Source organism: Podarcis gaigeae (genome assembly GCF_964106915.1).
Source record: "Podarcis gaigeae genome assembly, chromosome: 10".
Lineage (NCBI taxonomy): Eukaryota > Metazoa > Chordata > Lepidosauria > Squamata > Lacertidae > Podarcis > Podarcis gaigeae.
This window is the reverse complement of record NC_139686.1, coordinates 34,491,602-34,507,822: the sequence shown is the minus strand read 5'-3', so window position 1 is coordinate 34,507,822 and position 16,221 is coordinate 34,491,602. Positions and strand designations below refer to the sequence as shown.

The window sequence follows — 16,221 nt, the reverse complement described above, 5'->3', positions numbered from 1 at the left end:
ATCAATGTCTGGGGGAAGGATCCCCCCCCCACCCCCTTTTAATTTGAGCAGAGAAAGGAGTCTGAGTTTGTTAAAGGAAAAGTACTTTGGGGGTTTCATTTGTTCTCCTTGGGAAACTGAAACAGGACTAGTAGTTTTGCTCTCTGCTTTAAATGTTCTGCTTGTATTTTTGCAAATGGGCAGGCATTACAAAAAGACACCATATTCCTCCAGTAACCCTTGGCCAATGGTGGCCAGCGATGTAGTTTGCTACAAATAGCTGCCAGTGGACCATGCATAGCAATTGATGCAGGATTGGAATTCCCATATTTACCCTTAAGGTGCCAGGAGGAAGCAGCGGAGGTGGGAATGACACTGCCAGCCCCATGCACAGGCATGGTTGTTGAGTCCCTGCAGCAGCTGTGTCTGTCCTGGAAAAACCATCCACCCAGTAAGCACCATTCAGCAACTTCTATCTGAATCACTGCCTCCCAGCAGTAAAGGTGGAAATTCTCTCTCCGTGCCCCCTCATCATATTCCAAGGGATTTAAAATGGCTTACGCTTTCCCCAAGGGAGTTCCCAAGTTCCACCAAAAAGGGGCTTGAGTATCCAGTCCTATGGGAGTTTACTAGTCAAGTTCTCCGTTAAGGAAATGCTTGGCCTGCTAAATCTTATTATATTCTCTACAGAAATAAAAAGGTGCAAGGGGGGGAAATCTACTTATCAAGAGGTAGGAAACGTACAACGTGCATGCAGATGGAGGTTTTAGTGATAACATGAAAAACTATGTAACATACGTATAACTAAAGTATAAAGAACATTGCAAAGAAATCCAGAGTTATTTAATGTACAACATAGATGAAGTGAGGCAGTTACAAGTAAAAGTACGGCCTATTACAGCCGTTTTGAAAAAGTAAGTTTCACTCACCCTCATTTTTGCACAGGCATCCTGCGTTGATTCTGTGCCTCTTAGTTCTTTTACCAGCATAGAACCTAAATACTTATGAAAGAAACAAGGAACTGTTTTCTGAAGTTATGAAACAGAGTAAGCAAAATTTCAAAGAAAGCTTATTTGCTGACCTAAAACATTCTAGGGAGAGTAGATAATGTGAGATACAGCGTTCTCTGTAGTGGTTCCTTGCTTCTTGAATTCGCTCTTCTCAGAAGTACACTTGGTGCTGACACTTTGGCACCAAGTAAAGCCCTATCTGTTTGTGCCAGGCATTTTCAGTGTTTGAATGTATTGATTGGTGGTTTTAGCTGCTCTTGTTGTTTAAAAGGGTTTTAAGATTTATGATTGTGTTTTATGTGCTTTTAAGAATTTTGCTCTCCAGCCTGGAATCTATTGAGCTAAATCCTCTTCATTAAATCAAATCTATAATATTCCCTTTCATAATGTTAGATTTTACATAGTAAATTTACAAAGTGTTATTTCATGCTCTTTGTCTAAGTTAATTTATTAGCAGTACTAGCAGGTGTTGTTGTTGTTGCTGATGTTATTATTAATTACTCACCCTTCACCCTAGGATCCCAAGTTGAGTTACAACAATTTAAAATACATTAAAAACAGTTTAAAACAACTTAGTTGTCAAAGGCCAGAATAAAGAAGTGCACGTTCATCATTCAACTGTATAGTGAACTTGCCAGACACACATCTGTGGGGAGGAACCTCCACGACCTAGGGGCTGCTACAGGGATTGCCCTGTCTGGCAACATGACCCCCTGAGCCAGGAGTAGAGGAAGGGAGGTGCGGTGGGTGCGGGTTGACCGGGTGTCACCACCGATGGGGGTGACAAAATGGGGCGGCACTCACCACAGGAGCCTGCAGCGCACCTGAGCCACATATTTCTCCTGGGAGAGACGTGGTGGCTTGGGCCCGTGTAGGCTCCATGCTACCCAAACTGTCCGCCCACTGCCTCCCCCCCAGCTGTAGGGCGGCTGAGTGGGAGGAGGCAGACAGACTCCGGAGGCCCCACAGTGCACCCTGCCCTATGGGCAGCTCACCCCACCCTCACTCCGCCCCTATGGAAGGATCGCCCCACCCCTGGGCACGCCGCCCCAGGCACCCAAGTGGCTTCCTCCGCTGCTGCCCTGAGCTTCTGCATTTTTCACCTTTAAAATAGAGGAACACCTACAGATGTCATATTCATGGGGAGAAGTCATCAAAAACAAAACCAAGGATTTACTCTTAAAATCTATGTCTATACCAGCTGTCCATATACAAATAGAAAATAAAAAGTTACACTACTGTGCAGTTACAGGACCATGCAGGGTACACATGTCATGTAAAGTTACTTAGGTTGCAATTCTAATGTTGGCCAAAGGGCAGCTGAGGGGAACATGTGCCAATCCACCAAAGGAGGAGTTCTGCCTCTGGGGCACTTTTATGACCCTGAAGGAGCCCCTGGCATGTTCAGTGCATGTAGATGCAGTGCCAGTGGCAGGACATGAAGGGGGCATATTGGATGTAGACTGCAGGAGGCTTTGTATTCCCTCATTCCCCTGAAAAGCACAAAAAATCTATACTAGTCCTAGAGCAGGTGTAGTCATTCTTCCTTCACTGATGTCAATGGGATAAAATGGGGATGGACACATACAGAAAAATGAGAAAGATGCCACTACTGCTACCTTCTACCGTGGCTGGAGCACACTAGTGGTGCTAAAGAAACGGTGGATCCTTTCATGAAATTTCCTCCACCACATTATTGCTCAGTGGTATACATTCATCTTGGTATATAGCATTTTATTTAGTTCACTATTGTGTGTTATCAGGAAATTCTGTCCAGTATCATAAAGTCCAGTATTATAATTCTGCAAAAAAAGCCTAAATCAATTCAGTACAGTTGAATTAAATCTGTGAAGCTTTTTTCCTTTTTTAAAAAATAACGTGTGTAGCACACTGCTGCTCAAGATGTAAAAGGGTGGTTTTTTGGTTTTTTTAAAAAAAGAGATTATGTCTTATTAGAGCCTAATTTCTTTCTATTAAGTGAGTAGTAGATTTGACAGATTCTTCAAGGCTTTGATAAAACCAAGGACTGGTAATTTTTAATAGAACCACTTTTAAAACAGCGATTGAAGTGTTTGCTTCCAATGTGCTGGAATCAGCATGTGAACAAAATGAAGTACTTCACACAGCAAGAATTTTATAGAAGACAGTAGTACCACAAGATGTGGTAATGGTCACTAGCTTAGAGAGATTTTAAAAGGAATCGGGCAGATTAATGGAGGATTGCACACAGGCTATGGTGCAGTTCTGAGTACCTGATTCTGGGGACAAGCATGGGTGGAAAGCTATGGTTGTCTTCATGGTCATACTCAAAAACCTTGAAAACAATGCATCAGGGTTCCCCTTAAGTTCTCTCTCTACCACCACCTTTTTATATATTTATGAGACTTTGGGTGTCAATGGCATAAAAATATTGATGTTTCTTTAATAAAGAGCAGGGACTGAAACACAGATTTAAAGATAAAGCTACAATTTCCATCTGTATTCTGTTCACAATAATGTGAAAATTTTTATTTCATTTTTGTTTCTTTTGTAAGAAAGACGTTATAGTTGTGCTAGGTAGAGAAAAAGACTACCAAAATGTTAATGGTCACTCCTTAAACTGGACAATTTTCAACTATTCTCAAAGAAAACATTGAGTCTGGCAAACTTACAAATGCTTTGTAATCGCATGACTGGAAGATTAGTTTCTCTGGATGATGCTGCCAGTATTGTACTGGTGTTGATGCTGTTGCCTCATTAGGAGGTCGTAAGGTAATTGATGGTTCACCCCAGTCTCCAGTCTGAAAATCAGATGTATTCAAAAAGCAATGTAAACTGAAGGCAATTAGCATATTTCACTGTGGTTGCAACCATGGCATTTTGGCTGCATATTATTATTTTCAGAATGTGCCATTCTGAAGAATAAAAATAACTTATGAATGCCCATATAGTCAGCATTTATTACTTCACTACAGCCTCCAATCTGAGTTGTCTAGCAAGGAGCAATGTCAAAAATAGGCAGACATTATTTAAATGCTGCTGCTACTTATACACCACTGTTATCCTTGAACATAAGAAACTAACAGCTTGCCCATATATATGAGTGTTTGGAAGTAAGCCTCATGATTTCAAGCATCTATAGGAGTGTAATGCAATGAGACCCATACTCAAATCCACTTTGTCCAGTTTTGCACAGTTTGCACAGGATTGCAACCTGTGCCTGTGCCCATTTGCTTATGAGAAAGCCCAACTGTAATCATTGGGACTTGTTCTGTAATCCTATGAAAGCCTCCTTAGAAGCAAGTCCCACTGAATTCAATGAGGCGTCCTCCCATTTAAGTGTATATAGGACTGCAGTCTTATTTTGAGGAAACTTTGATGAGGATCTGAATATGTATCTTAACTCAACTACCACCAAGGATGCTTGAATTTAATTAATTTTCTTACAGATAAAAAAGCAAATATTTAAACTGATTTAACAAAATGATTGCATTTGGAAAGTACTTTCTAAATCTATATGTATTACAACAAATCTTACAATTTGCTTATCTTTGACTTCTGAGCCTTTTTGTCCCAGTTTAATATACTCTTTCTACTCACTGTTTTTCAACTCCCTTGAGATCAAATCGGCAACTGTTTGTTAAAAGCTTACTAACAATTTTAAACAAACTTTAGAAATAAGAGGTTGGATCCAGGAAAAGGCCTGCAGAAGGAAGGAAGCAGAATCTGGTTTTCTGCTCCTTCTTCTCCCCCTGGCAGCCCCACCCAGCTTCTCATGAGGATCAGGGGAGTGAATGCGGTCGATCTGTAAAAAGTGAGTGGGAGCTCTGGTCGCAGAATATGCTCTGACAACTCATGGGGGATTCCTCCTTAGTCCTCTGTGCCACAATTCATCCCATTTGGCAGGATCCCTGTTACTCAGGAGACTGCTTGGGCAGGGTAGATGGGAGAAAAAACCAGCTTCTGCCAGCTCCCTTCTGTAGCTTTTTCTCTGGCTCCATCCCAAGCAACTGAAACACGTAATTGCTGTTGAAAGCAAATGAGAAAATTCCAATGAAAGAAAATGTCGTTTCATTTCGTAAACCAGGACAGAGCAAACAAAACAAGCATTATACATCCATTTTCATGGGCCACACAATCATGACAAGACAGAGGTTGGTTTGTACAGATCTACGAGGACAAGCACAAGGTAAACTGGAAGACATCAAAATTAATAGTAACCTTCCAACGTGAAAACTGAAGCAGGAGAGCAGAAGACAAAACAAGCAGAAACAACTTTGTGCCAACATTATTGCCTCATTGAAAACTAACAGTAATGCAATTGCAGATGTGGTACTTTCCTTTAAAAGTGCTTCAGAGATATATAAATTGGCATCTTGCAATTAACTATTAACTCCTGTGCTTTTCTGGATATATATTTTTGGGAGGTGTTTGGGTAGACTTGGCAGATACACTACATTTCCAGCAAGTAGCGCTTTATCTAATCACTATTTCTTGATGCTGGAAAATGCTGAAACTGTGAAATGTCTGTTATGTAGACAATAATAAAATAATAGTTAATACTTAGCTTTATATAGCACTTTAGAATGTTTAAACCGTGTCACATGGATTAACATTTTGCAGTTGCCAATATCAACATTAGACATTCATAGTTTTTAAACAAGGAGACTCTATAAGGATAAATTATCTGTCTTTGAGCCCATTCAAAATTTATGCAGTGCCTCTTTGCCACATGTATAATGGTATTCCGTTGGTGAAATATGGAAGGGCTTTTCAAACACCCAAGGGCATACAGTGGATATGTATTCAGCCACTGGCATTGGCCACAATTTTCTTGCCTATGCTCACTGCATTTTTACTGCAATTTTCTTCTTCACACTTTACAGTATTCAATATCAAAAATATCAGTTATATATAGCAAACGTGTGCTGCAAAAATAAGAGGCAGCCTTTGCTTTTACCATCCTCAAATGCTGGGCATAATCCTGCGAAACATCTTTTAGGAATATATTTAGCTCTATCACTTAATCTGTTGCACTAACAAGTATTTCACTTTGACTACATTGTGACCTTGTGGAATTATCACTGGATATGGCAATTCAGTGTAGTGGACAAAAAAATGTTAAAGGTTTGCAATTTTATTTTCCATTTATTTAAGTAATCTTATTAATATCACTCAAAGAAATGTGATTACACTCTGAGATTACACTTTATTCCATCCGAAGGCTCAACTTGTCAAGACTATTGTTAAGATGACAGAATGCTTGGTATCTGCTTGTTTTAAAGCTCTGGACAGTACGTTTTAGCAAAATAAGTATTTGTTTTTGTATGTAGATTTATTCTGAGTATAAAAACTTTAGGATGTAGAACAGTAACAAATGCCAAAAACAGAGGTGGCATGGAATCTTCCTATATATACCCCACTGTCAAACAATGTCCATGATCCAGAGCCCTTTGTGTTCTCGTTCCCAATGTAAATTCATACTTCTCCACTCTAGGATACATTGTTACAAATAAACATGGAACCCTTTAATTTCACAGTTTTACAGATTTTATACTTTTCAGAATTTACAAAAAAATGTCCAGACTAGCTGTTCTCAGTCCAATAGCTAAAAAGTGGAACCTACAGCTGAAATGAGAAAATGTTCAACAATCTGGATCAAGGTCTTACAAAAACCATAGTGCCTTTAAACAGGTAAAATTATGATTTTGGTGGCAGAGGCTGCAAGTATGGAATCTAAACAAAATAAAACTGAGACGTAAGTATAAGTAAGTACAGAAAGCTAATTGCAGTCAAACATATGTCTACCACATAAGTATTGTTTTCCAAATCTATGTTATGATCCAGCTAAATGGGAGAACTCTTATGTCCCAGTTATTTAATTGGGGGTATTTAAGTACCTTGGAAGCCGAACTCCTTGGCTCCCGAACGATTGAAACCTGGAAGTGAGTGTTGGAAAAAAGTGAGTTTTGGAACAATTTTCAGAAGCTGAACGTCCGGCGCAACATCTGCAGCTTCTCATTGGCTGCAGGATGCTCCTGCAGCCAGTCAGTAAGCCACATTTTGGTTTTTGAATGGTTCCAGGAGTCGAATGGACTTCCGAAACGCATTCTGTTCGAAAACCAAGGTACGACTGTACAAACTTTAACTATAATTAAAATTAGTGAGCTGCAGAAGTGCTTACATTTGGTGGATCATTCTCACTGTAAATATTAATAGTTGCACATAGAAATTAAATAGGTGAAGCTCCTGTTATTGCAGCATTCTGTCATTGTTGAAAATGCATTTTAATGTATCATTAATTTTAAAAAGAACCACTGATTGCACACATGCTCTTACATGTATGTATATGTGCAATTGTCATTTGTTTCACAATGGGTCATTTAAGCTTCAAGTTGTTCCTTTATTTGTTTTATTGGTTTGTGAAAAAACTCATAATTCAAATCAATTTGTTGGTATCAACATTTTTAAGTATTTCTGCTGGGTTCCTTAAAGGACCTGTGACCTTCTTCTGCCTCCCTCTAATAGCTGGGAAGATGCAGGCATAGGAATCAGTTCAGATGGCATTCCTCATGCCTCACAGCTAAGTAACAAAATACCAAAATGCTCTTAGTTGTACATACTATTAAATATTATATAACAAGTATTATACTATTAGTAATAATAGAACTGTCAGAACTGACAGCACATAGGTGGGTGGAAGGTGCAGATACTGCTGCAGTTCTTACAGCATTTCTGGTCCCCTGGTTCTAGGCATTTTTCTCCCTTTTGCAGCAAAGGTGAACTCTGACTATAGTTTTTTAAATTGTGACACAATATAAATGATGGAGAAATTGTCTGCTCTGCACATGCGCTAGGAAGGAATAGCATGTATAACATGCACTGAAGTAGCACATTAAGACAGTCATAAGGCTGATATTCAAGATACAGTTTATGATATGAGCACATTGCTTCAAGGGGCTTCCTGTATCTAAAAGAAGTGCAGATTGTTTAGACATGCTACAAGATACCATTCATGAAGAACACATTGAAATGATGAGATAGTACATCTTTAAAAAAGGGAGAAGCAGCCCCAAGAAACTAGAAGGATCCTTCCTGGTCACTGAAAACAGAAGCCACAAAACCGAGTAAAATTGCAGAATGTATGCAATTTACTCCCATCCTTGTCTTTGAAGGCTAACAAAGACAAAGCACCCAGAGCAGAAGTTAAACTATAGATGAGGTCACTTCTTTTTTAAAAAAACTGACCTTTGGTGCTGAAAAAATTGTATCCTGCTACATAAAAGCCAACATGTTTATTGCACAATATGAAAACAAAATGTAAAAACACATACGTACAATCCTGGAAATAATTGGATGCTACACATTGCTTTTTGAAGTCTGAAAAGCATGGCACCTGTATAAAGTATTAACAACACCAAGGCAACACAATGAACATCAATACAGTGACAATTTATTGAAGTATCTTACATTATGAACCTGATGGACTGCTGTGTAAGGATATCCTGCATTCTGGCTGGTCCAAATTTCACAGACAGAAGACTGCTAATATAAACAGAAAACTACATCTCATCTTGTAAATAGTAAAACACCACCAACATCCCCAAGCCCAGGAAGAAAAAGTATTGCAGGTGGGGGCATGAACACAATTGCAAGATTTTGTTTAAAAGAAGAGTGTTTCAAATTGGCAGCAGCTGTTAAAGCCCTCTAACATATTTGCTGACAAAACATATTTTGGGCTTATAGAAAGAAAACACAGCTCAAGGATTTCAGATTGAGTTTTGGACCTATTCAGGATAATAAAACAATTATATGATTATGAAATAGAACTTAATAGCAGAAAGGGGGAAAGTGTTCAATCATATCTTAGCCTTTGATTTGCATTCTACAGCTGAAAAGGGTTTTTCAATGGAGATTTACTTTGGGGAGAAAAGGCTAAAACAAACAAATACTGAGCATAATCAAATGTGCTGCTGCAGAGCAATAACAACTAACAACTAATTGGTATTTGTGGATAACATTGTAAAGGTATTTGAAAGGCCTTAATTATTTGAAAGATACTAGCTACAGTCAACCAAGGCTGCATGATGCACAGTCTCCAAACATGTCCATGCAGTAAGCCAGAAAGAGAGATAGCAGAGCTCAGTAGATTGGATCAATACCTTTAAAATGCAATTAGAAAAGAACAAATTCATAGCTGTAAAATGGAGTAACAACGCACTATCTCATTCCAACCGTCATATGGAATGCAGGATGCTAAATACATGTTGTGTTTGGAGAGAAAGCAAGATGCACATTACAACAATACAGAAAAAGGAAAAGAAAATCAGATTCATATCATCTGACTGCAGAACGTCGTATATATTTCCTTATTTGGACACCACAAGCAAATCCAATATAATAGCTCATAGTAGCCAAGCAACTAAAATAAGCACCAAATAGAGTAGCTACCCAGAGTTTCCTGAGAATGCAACAATGAAAGGCTTTAAACAGCTGAGAAATGCAACTACAATCTCTGGAGTAGCTAGCAATTAATACATCAATAGCTTAACCACAGTATGCAGAGCATAGCCAGCAGTTAAGACAAGCAGCAGGAATTTAATATCAGTGTCTAAATAAAGCCTGCATTCAAACAGAAACAGCTTCCTGCAAGAAAATCACGATTGTGCTCATGTTTCCCTTAGTGAAATATGGATGCCTCACACTGACTGACAAGCTGTGTCACTGCTGAAATTCAAAGGACTGGTAGTAGAGGCTGCCTTTCTCTAAACTGACCAGAAAGTGTTCCTACAATTCAATCCTAGAAACCCATACTATAGCAAATAAGTGATTATGAGGGGGTATGGTATCCACTGTGGCAGCACACTGTCACAACCAGTTGCATTGCGCTTCCTGTCTAAATCAGATCAATAGTAATTGAATATTAGTACTTTGGCTACTGAAACTGAAATCATGTATGTGTTAACCCATTTGAAGGATGTCAGACCATGTGGTGGTTGCTTCCTCAGTAGGTTTTGCACAAAGTATTAGCAACAATGTCAAGAATTACCTGAGCTGCAAATTGGACAAAGGTTAAAAATAGACTACTGCAGACATACTTTGGAGTATGTACATACTTTGGAGAATTAGATGGTGTGCTAGAGGCAAACTGTTACCAATGCAATCCGACCCCATTCCACTGGAGGACAGTCTGATATCAGTCTACTGGAGGGTGGTCCTGCTAGCACACTGGCCAGAATGTAAAGAAGTCCAGCATAGCTAATGTTGAGTTCCTTTGGTCTGGGTAGAGGAACACTCTTGTGTGGTACTAAAGCTGATTAACTAGATAGCTATGAGACTTTGTGAAGGGAGAAAGGAATGGTTGTGGGATGAGTTGGGTGTCAAAGCTGTGCAGTATAGCTTCAGCCTTGACTAGAAGGAGTGCTGAAGAACTAAGCAAAAGTGCTTGTAAATTGTAGATTGGAATTGGGTGAAGGTAGCATGTTAGCACATTCCAGAGGTCCCATGCTTACTGAATACAGGATGGGAATCATTGTCTTGTTCATCCATGGCAATGGAGAACAGCCCTTATACACAGCAGCTTACTTTGCCTACTATGCCTAGGCCTCTGCTTAGCTGTCATTTATGGGCAAAACAAAATGGAAATCATTTGAGCCAAGGTACTAAGGAACACACATAAAGGAACAGAACTGTGCTTTCTTGCCACTACTATTTTCTACCTAAAAGGCCATGCTCTCTTCTTCTATCAGTCCAGATGTGCTTATGCAACACATGCACAGAGAGGAGCCCAGGCAGCTGTGTTGGCACAAAGAAAATGGACTTTGCATGCCTCAGAGTATCCTCCTGCCAAAGGATTCATCTGCCTTTCAAAAAGTTACCTACAGAAGTCAGTAGTTATCTCTTTTAAAAAACAAATGAATATATTTGAAGCATTCCTAAAGACCTAGCAGAGTTATGAAGATAATTTATTCTGACTACATTAATGCCTAAGGCTTATTTTACTCATTAACTAGCTCCATGTCTGTTAATGGACAGGAAACAGAGAAATGGCATGGCAGAAAATGCAAACTGTATGAATGAAAATGGTTTTAATATAAAGGTCGCATGCCCTTTCTGCAACCTGGGGCAGTTTAAATGAACATGTGTTGAGGTGGCCTTGCATAGCAGTTACATGAATACATTTGTATTTGGCTTGTTTTTCCTGTCAAAATATGGCAGGAAAGCAGGATTGGAGCTGTGACAAGCAGGGAGTACTGTTTAGGCCTTTTGCTGTTATCGCAGTGAAAATGTGCCTGCTCCCCTGCAGCAATTTGCCTGGGAGGAAAACTTCATTTGGAGCCAATGGAGCTTTTGCCTCACAGACAAATAGCTGTATGTGCTATTTTCATTGAGGCTGTGGTGTGGGAGAAAGAGTTAACTTCTGCCCCATGTTCCCAGGTCCTGATCCAGGTTAGGCACTCTACAACTGTTATTTTGATACTAAAGGAAAAATTGGTATGTTTAATATATTGACAAATTCATCACCATTCTGTTATGGCCCTCACAACTCCTCTGCAGCGTGAGGCACAAACTTTATATATAGTGACAACTCCTGCATTTCCCCACAGGGGAGATGGTCAGTTTCTCTTTGCAAGCTCCCATGAAGGCATAAGGAGATGTAGCACTTCTTCATCTGGGAAGTAGCAGACACCTACAGTTAACCTGCTGCAGTTCTTAAAAGATGAAGTGATAATTGGGTGTAATTCATCCTGAAAACACATATAAATTATTGAAGTAAATGGTTCATTATGCTGAAAAGCTATCACAGAGAAGAGTAGACCAAATATTACTAATACAGTGGTACCTCATGTTACGTACCATCTCCCTTACGAATGTTGTGGGTTACGCGTTCCACTAACCCGGAAGTAGATGCCCCTTGTTGAGACCTTTGCTCAGGGATGCGAGTGGAAGTCGCGCTCTGGTGGCGCAGCAGCGGAGGTGCCATTAATAAAAGTGTGCCTCATGTTACGAGCAGTTTCCTGTTACGAATGGACCTCCAGAATGGATTAAGTACGCAACACGAGGTACCACTGCAATAATAATACTAATACTAATAATAACTCTTGCCATCTGGGAATCTGTTTTGCTTTCCAGCTCCATTTCACTTGCAACCTGAGTGTAACAGAGCTGTGAGAATCGGATGAACTGGAGCTGGGTGCTGAGGCTTCTAGAGGTCTTTGAACACTATAGTATGACAGATCATCAAACCTATCCTGGTGAATCTCAGTATTTTACAGGAGTCTGAAGAATCCATTTATGTGAGGAAATGGTATATAGATGCCATGGAACTATCCCAGCAAGTATTTAAAAAGAGTAGCATTCCATGCCAAACAATAATGAGGTTATTGTCAGATTGTGTCAGTTGTGTTCCATCCCCATGCGATAGAGAGGAAAGCCCAAACAAATAAACGTTAAGGAAATTTTCTCCACTATCAGCTGCTGCTTCAGTTTTTTTTAATGGAAGGATGTGATCTTCTGAGGTTCAAACTGACAACTTAGATAGCCATTAAAATAAAGGATCCTGTAAATTACAAAAATGCCTTCCTTTCTAGACTGCTAAAGCAATTGGGGGGGGGGAATCACATCATTATTCTTGTGCATTTTAGTATAGTGTATGACACCCATGCCTACACCCTGACACCTTCAAGAGGCAAATACATAGTGTAGTATTTAACCAAATTTAGACCCAATGGAATTAATGAACATAACCATGTTAGGCCCATTCATTTCAGTGGGTCCACTCTGAGTAAAACTCACTCCTGTAAGATGCACTCTGGTTATAAAAAGTGTCTTTTAAGGATACTAGACTACGTCTTTCTTGGGCCCAAATGTTCACATCCATGATATGAAAGGCCTGTGGCTGCTCCAGTCATTTCAAGACTCACAACACATCATCGTATGTGATGAAAAAAGAACAGAAAGATGGCTACATTTGCCTGAATCTAGTTTCTTCCTCACACTTCATTCACCAAGATGGAATTCTCTATTTGAACAAGTTTGCCCTAAGGTTGAGATGAGCTGGTACATGCAGACAGCCCTAAAACTATTGCAAACTGCTTTCAAATTAATTTCCATCTAGCTGAACAAAAGTTGTGCTTTTTTCAGGGGCAATTGCTTCAGGTTCCTGCTGTCAGTTACTGTGGGGTTTTTTCAGCCCTGTCTAATCTTTTAAAAAAGTCAGTCTTGGTGCTCATCTCTCAAAGCAGGATTTATCCTAGCGATTTCAGTTCTAATGTGCCAAACATGCACAGTGAAATGAAAACTTCTGCTAACTAACCACTTCCTTTTTTGCTAATAATGTCACTATAACCTTCTCAACCTTAACAGCCTTTCATCTTCAGAATGAATCTAGAACAGGTGGCTAATATGTCAAACGTCTATGGTCAAGTACCCTCCCTTGGAAAAGTAGATATGAAAAAAGAGTATAAACAATTTCACAATCAGAGGTTGAAAATATGAGTCCAGATTGTATAGAGTAGGAAATCAGCTCAAAAAATACTCCAAGCAGAGTTAGACACATCAAATTTGTCCAGATTTTCCCACTTAGAAGTCAGTGGGCATGAAAATGTTACCAGAGTTTGGGGCTCTGTACACATTACTGACTTAAATCACAGCTAGGTCATTCTTTTTTTCAACAGGGATCAAAGCTACTTTTTTGGGGGGGACATATCAAAATACAGTATTTTCTAAGAAACGTCAGGATAGATATGGATTGTGGCTAAGATGTGTACACTACTTCCCAAGCCAGCAATGGGAATACACTGGATGCAGATTAAACAGGAACGTGTACACAGCCTGGGTCAATAGGCATGCCTACAGGAAGGGTCAGAACAGAGGAAGTGAATTTGCATAATTATAAAGAGATCATATATTGAATACAAATGTAAATGGAAGCCCACCAGACTTCTAAAGAAATGTTAATGGGCTGTGACATGCATTTTATGGACAAAATCAGTGGAACTGCTTTGAAGGAAGTAGGCTGAATATATTAGGGAATTATAACCTCAGTTTCATCCTTGCGTGTTTATCATATCATGTGTGAGAGAGATAATTCAAGAATGAAATTGAGACAACTTCTAGAAAAGAAATATTATATACCTTTGGGGAGTATTATATTTTCAAATATGCAGAAATGAGAGAAGGGCTTGAAGAGGGTATAAGGGACTAGAAGCGGCAACAGTGATGGATAATACTCAGTGACACGATGTGCATATATCAAGCTACTCAGTGACAATAAATCTGGCATTGCCTATTCCGACAATCAATTTTTGCGACCTGCAGAGAAGTTCTTTTATAGTAAGTGGTGTTTTGTTACTCTGCTCTTCTTTATCAAAGCTATCTTGCATACCAAGGAGGACTCCCCAATTCCTTCCAATAATAGGTTAGCAGAAAACCTAATTCAGCTGTTTAAAACCACATATTAACATTTGTACAGTATTTAAATGTTCAACTGAGCAAATAGAACTTATCAGCTGCCCTTGGATTTTTCAAGAGGGAACCACACTTTTCCTTTTTATGTTGCTGTTAGATTTTTAAAAGATTGCAATATGGGCATTAAACATCCCCCCCTAGTCCAGGTTGAACTGCTGAAATAATCAATCTGTACTTATGGCTATGCCAGGCACTTGGATGCCTCTATCAGGGCAGAATGCCTGCTCAGTGGAGTGAAACTTTCATGTCACTAACATGCTTTGTGAACTCAACTGGCCTTCCATCTGTTTTGGGTGCAATTCAGAGTTTGGTCTCTGATGCGTACAGTGAAGCATTACAACATGGTTTATGATCTGGCCTTAAGTCCTGTGCACCATCAAAGAACAGCACATATCACGCACAGCACTTTCACTGACAGAAGTTCAACTACGCTGACCTTTAGAATGAAATATGGCATATCTTTTTGGTCAAGCATATGCTATATTTAAGGTAGACAGTGGATTATTCATTTGTGGTAGAATGTATTGAGGGTAAGTGCCATTGCATTTTTAAAGGGTGCTGAATGTAGTTGTGGTGGTGGGACATAATTGTGGCCTTCAGATTCTATTGGACTCCAGTTTCCATCAGCCCCAACCAACATGCTCCATGGTCACAGTGATGGGAGTTATACACCAAAAGCCATAGGTTAATCACTTCTGGTTTAGTGTAATGTCTGCAGCATTATTATGGTGTCCATTAAGTAAAGACAGGAAATATTTCAACAGCTCCAACATAAAATATCTAAATATACAATACAATGGTACCTCTGGTTACAAACTCAATTTGTTCCAGGGGTCCATTCTTAACCTGAAACTGTTCTTAATCCAAGGTACCACTTAAGCTAATGGGGCCTCCTGCTGCCGCCATGCCACCGCCGTGCGATTTCCGTTCTCAACCTGGGGCAAAGTTCTTAACCCAAGTTACTAACCCAAGGTTAGTGGAGTTTGTAACCTGAAGTGTTTGTAACCCAAGGTGTTTGTAACCCGAGGTACCACTGTACTCAAAAGCCCTTTTAAGAATGATTGAAATCCAATTGTAAAAATAACAGTTTCAGCAAATCCCTTGAATTGCTATAATGTCAGCAAAAATCAAAACCAAATGTGAGCACACACCATCAAATTTCTGTCAAAAAGCTATGAAATGTATTTTTGTCAAAATCTGAATAAGAAAGAATATCCATAATTAGATGGGGAGAAAAAGTGGCTTCATTTGCAGCTTACATAGAATTATCCCTTGTGGGGCCAAAAATAAAAAATGGGCCATTATTGATGAGAGTGATTTTCAGAGATAATAAACAAGCAACTTTCAGAAATTCCTTAATAAGCATGGAATAAAATTACTGAAGGGCAATACTAACTACTAAAACTAGGTATCATAAGTACATTAGCAGCCACTCAACTACGAGGTGGCTTTTGCCCTTGGTTTATGATGGATGCTGAGGCATCAGCTACATAGGCCTGACTTTGAAGCTTGCTAAATTTGTGTTGAACTATTAAATTCTTAATGCCTTACTTAAACAATTTGCTGAACAAGATTCCCAGTCAGGTTTCCTTCAAGACACCTTAATTAAAAAAATACTAAGGATGGGTTAGATTCTGCAATAAATGAATGCACCCAATAGCTTTCAGTTGCAGGGAAATATTTCCAGACTGGATCTGTTGCTTTTTGGTAAGTTCTAGATTTTTTCAAAAAATATGTAAGAAGTGTACCTAGAGCATCCCAGGTTGTTCCCAGCTGTACTCTC

General features: G+C 39.3%; 1 protein-coding gene across 19 annotated transcripts in view; it reads right to left on the bottom strand.

Annotated features, from left to right (window-relative positions):
- ANKS1B (ankyrin repeat and sterile alpha motif domain containing 1B) overlaps positions 1-16,221 on the bottom strand; it is a 319,748-nt gene that overhangs the window by 11,735 nt on the left and 291,792 nt on the right. For 11 of the 19 annotated variants that reach the window (XM_083698555.1, XM_083698566.1, XM_083698569.1 and 8 more), the window contains 3 exons: positions 8,439-8,513; positions 3,641-3,769; positions 909-980 (listed from right to left, as the gene is read on the bottom strand). In XM_083698555.1, coding sequence (XP_083554681.1) covers positions 909-980; positions 3,641-3,769; positions 8,439-8,513 — 276 coding nt within the window. The remainder of the gene's footprint in view (positions 1-908; positions 981-3,640; positions 3,770-8,438; positions 8,514-16,221) is intronic. The other 8 variants (XM_083698562.1, XM_083698567.1, XM_083698572.1 and 5 more) reach the window with 2 other exon arrangements.